The sequence below is a fragment of the Eptatretus burgeri genome, chromosome 10, assembly GCF_056783735.1.
Source record: "Eptatretus burgeri isolate ZD-2024b chromosome 10, Ebu_testis_v1, whole genome shotgun sequence".
Classification (NCBI taxonomy): domain Eukaryota; kingdom Metazoa; phylum Chordata; class Myxini; order Myxiniformes; family Myxinidae; genus Eptatretus; species Eptatretus burgeri.
In genome coordinates this window covers 36,660,174-36,670,173 of record NC_140970.1, presented here as the reverse complement: position 1 = coordinate 36,670,173, position 10,000 = coordinate 36,660,174, and the positions used below count along the sequence as shown (strand labels likewise).

At 41.6% G+C, this 10,000-nt stretch overlaps 1 protein-coding gene across 1 annotated transcript in view; it reads right to left on the bottom strand.

Annotated features, from left to right (window-relative positions):
* Window positions 1-1,307: 1,307 nt before the first annotated feature.
* Window positions 1,308-10,000, bottom strand: part of LOC147018324 (suppressor of tumorigenicity 7 protein homolog) — a 62,933-nt gene continuing 54,240 nt past the window's right edge. The window contains exon 3 of the mRNA XM_085897869.1: window positions 1,308-1,653. Coding sequence (XP_085753995.1) covers window positions 1,480-1,653 — 174 coding nt within the window. The 3' untranslated portion in view covers window positions 1,308-1,479. The remainder of the gene's footprint in view (window positions 1,654-10,000) is intronic.

The window sequence follows — 10,000 nt, the reverse complement described above, 5'->3', positions numbered from 1 at the left end:
TATATATATATATATACATATACACATATACTTGAACGCACGAGCTCGATGAGGCCTTTGCTGCCACCAACTGTCCTTTTAAGGGCAAAATCACTGATACACACTTTCACAGTTTCCTCTTGAACTAACCACACATACCACATGTTTTATGACCACCCATTGCACCTCTACAATCAAGCACATGAGGACACCATCAGTATTCCTCCTTTTGACACCTCCCTTTAGCATTTTGGTCACGGAGGCACGACTGCCCCATCGGGTGAGCAACGAGCCCGATGACCTCATCCTTTCTCTCCTCTTTCTATCCTTATCTTCTCCTTCCGTGGTTGGTCTGATTGGGTATCCAATATCCATGTCTTATGTATAGCCGGTAGGTAAGGCATCGAGTTACGTTCTACATTTTGTTCATTTTTCTTTCCTTTACTCGCTTGCACTCTCAATTGCTTGAAACCATTATCCTTGTGAACATTTTTTTTCCCGCATTTCCCCTTTTTGATTGCTTGCTTGTGCATATCATCGTACCTTCACATTTTATATTGTTTTAGAAATAATAAATCCCCTTTTGTTGAACTTCATTTCTGACCTGTCTGTGTTTGTCTTTTCCCCATTGGTCCAGCACTGTTCACACATAGGTTAGTCTGGGACGTTATAATTCGACAATTTATTGGTTTTTATCCAAGTCCAGTATGCATTAGCAGTTGCTCGTCTGCCACAGTTAAGATCCAATTAAGATAAGCTCAGTGCACAGCCGAGGGCACGTCCCCCGATCGATCAGACCACGTGACCTCCAGTTAAACGGAAATTAGACGGAGGACACTGGACCACGTGGTTGACTAATTGCCGTTCCCGGTTGCCTAGCAACCCACCAACATGAAATTGTTTGCTTTCAGCCTCAAGCACGGTAAGTCGGAGGGAAACCGAGGATACCCGCCCCCATTGTAGACCAGAAACGCGTAGCTGTAATAATATATGCATACACGTGTTGGGGGCAGGCAGGGTAATAAATATGAAGTGGAATGTGAACAAAAATGCATGGATGCAGCAACAACTAAATATGTCACACGAACCTTGAAGGGTCGACAAACGGTTTACATTGGTCTTAACAATCTGCAATATATGATAATATAATTTAAATGCAATAAAATAAAAGACAGACGAATGGGCCAATGACAACCTGAGCAAAGCAGAATTCAAATAATATTCTTGCAAGTATGGAAGTTATTAAACCATTTTCTGTGTTGCTGATATATTGGGTGGTCCTTTAGTCATGTTACCCAATGTAATTTGGATTTAAATACGCCAACTAAATTTATTTCATTGATGTATATTCTCATGAGCCGATGTATTCAAACAAGCAAATTCTGTTCCAGGGTACTCATGTACGACAAGAGAATGTAGGATGCTATTTGCGAGCAGGGGTAGTGAGACATATGAACCATGCTGGAGAACACAACCTTTAGAGATGGCAAAAGGAACCTCTCACATACCTGGAACACTGCTTTGCCGGCTACCTTCAGTTTCAGGGCTGCCATTGAGTATCGAACCAGTGGAGCTACTATTTTCCACACCACCAAGCAGTGGGCCCAAGTGGTTTACAGACACCTGCTCGATGAACGATGTGCCATACTTGCGGAAATACCACCACTCAAATATCTGAATGCCCACACACAGAACAAAAGGATCATCATAAATCCCATCACTTTCCAAACAAATATAAACATGAATACCATGCTGCAACAGATTGATTTTTTTATAATAAGGCAACAGATTTTATAATTTAATTTTATAATATAATACGTAATTTAAGGCTCGTAGTAGAACACGCACGCACACAGACCTATATATATATATATATACATATATATATATATATACATATATATATATATATATATATATTGTTACGTTTGAGGGGGGGGTATGCATTCAAAGGGTAATTAGGATGTTTAATTAGGTATGCCATGCTGTTCGAGTTTACCAGGATCTCGATGTAATAAGTAGCAATTCAGTGGTGATAAGTTGTCTAGTAAATGTTCATTTCTTCAAGGGGGGAAATGATAATTGTCACGTAATTAGATAGGGACACGGGATAGGGTAAGTGTGTCTGCGTAAACCCCTTTTTGGTATTCTCTGGAGACTGGCCATGACGTCACAGGACAGTGCAGCGGATGGCTCCGCCCCGTGATCACGATTGGCAGAAGGCGACGGCGGCGGTGGGCCAATAAACGGCTCGATTGGAGGTGACGAGGGCAGGAGGATAAAAAGGTTCTGTTCGGGGTCGAAAAGGAAGAGGAAGAAGATTACAACCAAAAGATCGTGTTTTTTTGGTGGGGAGGCTGTTGCGCGGGGAGCAATTCGATCTTGTTGTTGTGCTGATTCGATCGTGTTCTTGATCGTGTCTTGGAGCCTTGCTGAGCCTTGTGCCTCACCTTGGTTGGCTCTGGGGTTCTGCTGACTCGGAGTACGGGGTCGAACGGCGGGCGGACCTGCCTCCCCCTCCTGCTCGCAACTTGGCGCCAGAACTGGTTCCCTGGCGGCTGTGAGCGGACTTGGGCCAAGACCAGGAGGTCTACAGCACCACGGTTTCTCCTGCCCCCCTGACGAGAGCAAGGCCAGCTCGTCCGACGCCGATCCAGGGACAGTTGCGTCCACACCACGGTCCAGCCTGACCACCAGAAATAGCTACGTTTTGTGTGTGTGCGTGTGTGTGTGTGTGTGTGTGTGTGTGTGTGTGTGTGTGTGTGTGTGTGTGTGTGTGTGTGTGTGTGTGTGTGTGTGTGTGTGCGTGTGCGCGCTTGGCGCCTTAGAGGGATTGAGAACTGTATATTCATTGGAATTGTCTGTGTTTTTCCCCACGCCCAATCCCACACCATCCCGTCGAATCGCCCCGGATCCCTCTTCTTGCCGAGTCTTGTTATTTCTGGTAATAATAAAAACAAATAAACATCATCAACTCAGTGAAAAGTGACTCGTGCCACCTTCCTCGTCCCATTTGCGGTAGAGCGATTAGAACCGCCATGTTTGGGTTATAAATAAATAAACCGCCTCCATCGTTTCGGCTCATTCTACGTTGGCGGGACTGTTCAAGTCCCGTGGACGTCACAATATGTATATATATATATATATATATATATATATATATATATATATATATATATATATATATATATATATATATATATATATATATATATATATATATATATATACAGTAGACAAGTGTAAGTCGGCAGTGTGTAACTCGTCACTTCGCCCAAGTTGGCAGCGTCAAAAAGTCCCGAATTTATCTCATGTTAAATCCCTTTGAATAAAGGGTCATCCCTCTGTAAGTCGTCATCTCTAAGTCGTCACTTCGTCTAAGTCGTCAGATGTTGTCTGTTCCTGCGTAATGGAAACTCAAGTAAATTGCCACTCCTAACTCGTCACGCGGAACTGCTGCCTCGTGAGAAGCCCGATTTCATGGAATCGTGATGCTCGCTCATTGGTTTACACCGTCAGTGATAGGCTATTTATAACTGTGTACACACGTTGGTCGCACTGCAGGCAGGACAATGGCGACGAAGTGTAAGCTTACAACTAAAACCTACCAAGAAAAATACGACATTATCCAGTTTTGCGAGGCAAACCCACTGATGAAGAAAACAGCCAGAGCTGAGAAGTTGGACATCAAACGGCAGACATTGAACGATATCTTGAAGAATAAGGGCAAGATATTTGGACAAGTGGAGAAGATCATGAGGCCGGTGGTAAGTGTGAAACGCGTGAAATGTGTGTCCTTTGAAGATGTCGATGACGCGCTCATCATCTGGTTTCGGCAAATGTCGGCTCAGCCAAATATTCGGTTGGACGGTGAAATGTTGCTGCTGAAGGCACGTCAATTCGCTGCGGACCTCGGGCATGATGATGCCGAGACCTTGCCGATGCACTGGATAGACAGATTCAAAGTGGGGTGGGGAATCGGCAAGGTCAAGAGGTGCGGCGAATCAGGCAGCATGGATTCGCCGATACTGTCTGGATGTGATGCGCCGATACCGTCTTTTGGTGGAGGATTTCCCAGACAACATCATGGAATACAATGACCGGTTTGAGTCCTTTCTCATGCACCAGATGCCCAAGAGTTTGAGGCAGTCAAATATAACGGATTACTTCGCGAAGGAGTAAAGGATCAATCGAGCTTCGTGTTGAAGCCCGTCTCATGGTTTTATATTGGCTTGTTTTGTACATTACCGCACTCACTCACACATAAGCATTGAGTGGTAATCATCACCACGATGACTGTGTGTCATGTAATTTGTCACCATACCATCACCGATGGTATATGAGTTGTCTTACAGTTGTTCATTATCTTTACTTTTGATAAACTGATTCATGAATTCCATCTTTGCTTGATCACTTTCCAACTCACCAATGAACCCCCACCTATGCCCCGAGGATTGTGTTTTCCTTTTGGTACAATAGCCGGCTCTCACACATACGTGTCCAGGCCACGCACGACTTCATCCTTCACCCCACAGTCATCATGAATGTTCGCATATGCGTAAGTCGTCACTTTTCTAAGTCGTCACTTTTCTCTCGGTCCCGATGATGATGACTTACGCCTAGTCTACTGTGTATATATATATATATATATATATATATATATATATATATATATATATATATATATATATATATACATATATATATGTACATCTTCTTCTTCTTTCGGCTGCTCCCGTTAGGGGTCGCCATAGTGGATCATCCGTTATGATCCACATACTAATTTGGCATAGGTTTTATGCCGGATGCCCTTTCTGACGCAACCCTTGTCGCCTCTTACGACACAGGGATAAGGATTGGGTTTCGCCATGATTCTGGGCTGCCCTACACCCTCTCATAGCATGGCCCAGCGCAGAGCTCCCATCCTCAAGCGATCCTCCAACCCAAGCCTCCGAGTAGCCGGATTACAGGCGAACACCACTACGCCCAGTATGTGTGTGTATATATATATATATATATATATATATATATATATATATATATATATATATATACATATACATACAGTATATACATATACAGTAGACGAGGCGTAAGTCGGCAGCGTGTAACTCCTCACTTCGCCTAAGTCGGCAGCATCACAAAGTCCCGAATTTATCTAATGTTTAATCCCTTTGAATAAAGTCTGTAAGTCGTCATCTCTAAGTCATCACTTCGTCTCAGTAGTCAGATGTTGTCCGTTCCCGCATAATGGAAACTCAAGTAAATTACCACGCCTAACTCGTCACACAGAACTTCTACCTCGTGAGAAGTCCGATTTCATGGAATCGTGATGCGCGCTCATTGATTTACACTGCCAGTGATAGGCTATTTATAACTGCGCTGCGTTCAGCTCAGTCAGTGCACCGTCCCACATGCATCTGAAGAGGTAGACAGGCTACGCAATGCAGTCTCTGGCGAAGGAGTAAAGGATCGATTGAGCTTCGTGTTGAAGTCCGATCATGGTTTTATATTGGCTTGTTTTGTACATAACCACACTCACTTTCACATAGGTATTGAGTGGTAATCATCACGATGACTGCGTGTCATGTAATTTGTCGATGGTATACGAGTTTTCATTCCATATGAAAACTCATTCTACATTCATTCCAATGAATGAATTCTAACAGCCATTCATTCCACATTTGTCGATGGTCATATACCATCACCGATGGTATACGAGTTGTCTTACAGTTGTTCATTACCTTTACTTTTGATAAAGTGATTCATGAATTCCATCTTTGCTTGATCACTTTCCAACTCACCAATGAACCCCCACCTATGCCCCGAGGATTGTTTCCCTTTTGGTACAATAGCCAGCTTAGAGATTGTTGCGCCCTCTCACACGTACGTGTCCAGGCCAGGCGCGACTTCATCCTTCACCCCACAGTCATTATGAATGTTCGCATACGCGTAAATCGTCACATGTCTAAGTCGTCACTTTTTTCTCAGTCCCGATGGTGAAGACTTACGCCTAGTCTACTGTATATATATATATATATATATATATATATATATATATATATATATATATATATATATATATATATATATATATATATATATATATATATATATATATATATATATATATATATATATATATATATATATTGCTGACCATTATTGACCATATACATGCAGTATATTGCTGACCATATACATGCTGACCATTATTGACATGAATGAGGATAACTATCGGAAACAAGTGGAAATTATAGTTGAGTGGTGTTCTCAAAATAATCTGAAGTTATTGTTGTGAAAACCAAAGTACTTATTGTTGACCTTCGGCAAACTGGTTCTTAAATCAAACCACTTTTTAGAGATGGAAATGGAGTGAAAATTGTTGAATCTATAAAAATTCCTTGGAATTTGCATTTCAGTGGATCTGAAATGGTCAGTCCATATTGATCATTGTGTTAAGAAAGCGCAGCAATGTTTTTATTTTATTTATTTTATTTTGAGATGCCTTAAGAGTTTCGGCATTGATCGTTCACTGTTGGTTAAGTTCTATTGGGCAGTGGTGGAGAGTGTCTTGACATTCTCTATCACTGTCTGGTATGGTAATGTCATGGTAGAGGATCGACGCCGGATTGCCAAAATTGTGTGGACTGCATAACGACTAGTCGGTGGTGGACTGATGAATGTGCAGTCCTTGTACAACAGCCAGGTAATTGGCTGAACTGTTGGTATAATTGAGGACCAATATCACCTGGCAAATCTGCTTTTTGACCTTCTTCCTTATGGGAACAGTTATCGCTCTATTGGGACCCAGACTAAACATTTCCTCAATAGATTTTATCCAATGGCCATAAGTATGATGAATGGAAAATGAATGAATGATTTATTTGTACTTGCATTTGAATTTCTGTTGTTGGTAGTTATTAATGTTAAGAACCTTTTTTTGGTTATTTCTTTCATTGTTCTGGTGCCAAGATTACAAAAAATTACATTTGTATATTATATACATACGACAATAAACTTGATTTGATATTGGTGGCCGCTTCTTCACTCGATATGCACACTCTCACAAGCTATATATTGATATCGAGCATGGTTTTGGAAGTATGATGAAAGTGATTTGTGTTCTGCAGTCTTCAAGTAAAAAATTCAATTGAAATAAAGATTTAAAGAGGTTTAAAGGCATATAAATAAATTAATTTGGGGTTTTGTCACCGTTTTCTCCAACGGCTATTACACGACCCTATCTAAATTGTTACATTAATTCCTTGTGCCTGTTGTACGTGTCTATTATGACCTCCCCAAAAATAGTAAGTTTCCTGTTTGAAATGAATTTCAATTTTGTTTGATTGCCAGGCGGGTAGACAGAGTAAAAATATTCTCGTGTGTGTGTGTGTGTGTGTGTGTGTGTGTGTGTGTGTGTGTGTGTGTGTGTGTGTGTGTGTGTGTGTGTGTGTGTGTGTGTGTGTGTGTGTGTGTACGGGACAAATTCAGAGCCAACATACGGTAAAACGGCACACTCGTCTTTCCATTAATGTTTCGATTTGTGTTCAAAATATAAAAACAATTTAAACAAGCCGTTCCTCGATCATAAACCAATAAGAGAGATGGATGGATGGACAGACGGACGGACAGGAACCAATGGATTAATCCTGCTTTTTGTTTCACCTGCATGGGGTAGAAACACATATACATCTTCCCTTACCACGATGCGCACATACCTGCACCGGAGCACTTACAACAATCACTTAACACAAAATACACGACTGGATCCAAAACACTTGAATAATGACAAAGAAAGGTTGGGTTGTGTGGGAAACGAATGTAGAGATTGAGGGTAGAGAAAGAATGGGGTCTGGAACGCGCTGCAGCAAACCTGTGATTGCTGCGGCAGAAGCGACCGTTACCACAGGCGAGCACCCAAATCCTCTCTTCGCACCTCCTCCCTTCCATTCGTCGGCAACATTCCAATGTTCGGGAACACCGATGCGGCCCTGTCCGACCCACGCGATGCTCTGTGGGGCTTCGGAGTACTCATCCACCCGACGTGAGGGGTGTTAGTGTTTCGGGAAGGCAGCACGGAACTAGCCTTGGTGCTGAAAACGCCGTGCCGGGACCATGCCGCGTTGAGGCAGCCGCGGAGAAAGCGAACTGTGAAACTGAAGAGGAAGAGCATTGCGGTCTGAGGAAAGATGAAGTGAGCGTGTGTAAATGTATGAGGAAAATGAGAAAGGCATGATCCGGTGAATTTTTGGGGGAAAAAATAAATAAAAATAACAATGGAAGTATTTCATGGTAATGGTGGGCACTCATTCTTACTAGACGTATATTGGTATGCTGAATTCGAATTAAGTGTTTGCCAGACTCGATTTTGAGTTTTAACCCTTTAATGGCCACCTCAAAATAGTGGCCGTTTTTCAGCACATTCACTTGACTCATGTACTGAAGTTTTGATATTCCACAAAACATCGTTTAGTCATGATAATTGGATATTCTGGACAGCATTGGCCATAAATACGTGGTAAAACGTCTATTAGGAGCAAAAACATAATGCGGATTTACTGATGTGCTAAAATTCCAGCAATTTGACAATCGGGCTGCAATGCAACCAAACTATTTCATTTTTGTGAATTTGTTTGCCCATGTGAGCCAGTCAAAAGTGGCTATGATGTTTGACGATTCCATCTTGTTGCAGAGACCAACAAGAAAATGTTATCTATTCAATGGTCCCAAAACACCCCACTCACTCAGATTCATTATTTTGCCAATTATATTTTGTACTTACTTTGAACGTCATTTTTACCAGGCAGTACCATGCAATGTATGTGTATAATCATCCAAACTCGTACATTTCCATATGTATTTGCATCCTAAATCGAGAATCAGCCAAGTCATCACTTTGTCTTTCACATAGCACTCTTCACTCCTCACAATGTACACCCCATGGATTGCCTTTTCACTACTTTGTTGAGCACTTTCCACTTATTTTCATATGCATACAGTTGAATCCTAAATATACACTGATGACAGATTTGCTCTGGCTTTCACAAATCCCTCTTTGCATTTCAATGAGCAAACCAAGATGGAAGGTTTCAACTGATGTTCACGTCTTACCTGCTTTATATTGTAATCACTGTTTTTCATCATTCTCTCTGGTGGTATTGTGTGTGATATATATATATATATATATATATATATATATATATATATATATATATATATATATATATATATATATTATATATTATATATACACTAGCCGAAACCCCGTCACAGACGGATTCCGTTCCATGAGCCCAATATGACAACCAGTGGCGGCTCTTGTAAGAGCCGGATCCCAGTCGATGTGCTCCATGGCCTGACCTAATGAGGCCTACAAAACGTCCCTGTACACGACATTTTTGGTGCACACTACTCCTTGTGAAGAAGTCCCCTGATTTGTGCACATGTCTACTTTGACGTACAAACACCATGTCAAAACTTCTCAGGTCACAGTACCGAGAAAAACGTGACGCGACCGCTAGGAGGAGCACAAAATTGGTCCTTCAGTATTAATATATAGATTACATTTTTTGTGTCAAATTCACACTCTGAGGGAGTCAGCATGTGCAGAAGAGTGTTTTACATTGCAGACGCTATTTTCGAGGAGTGGAATTACACCTCCCAGCGGTGACGGTCTGTCGACGACAGACGTAATGATGTCAGCGAATGACCGATGATGTCATGACGTCCTTACGCCTCTCAGCGGTGACGACACACGTCGCCATGTAAACGAATGTAAAAGGAAAAGTGTTTATTCTGCTTCAGAGTTGAAGTTTGACTATTGCCACTATGTGCGATGCACTCTTACAGGTATGAAGTTTCTTTCAGTCCAGGTCACAGTACCGAGAAAAAACGTGACGCGACTGCTCGGAGGAGCACAAAATTGGTCCTTCAGTATTTATGTATATATATATATATATATATATATATATATATATATATATATATACACAGACATATTTTTGTGAATTTGTTTGCC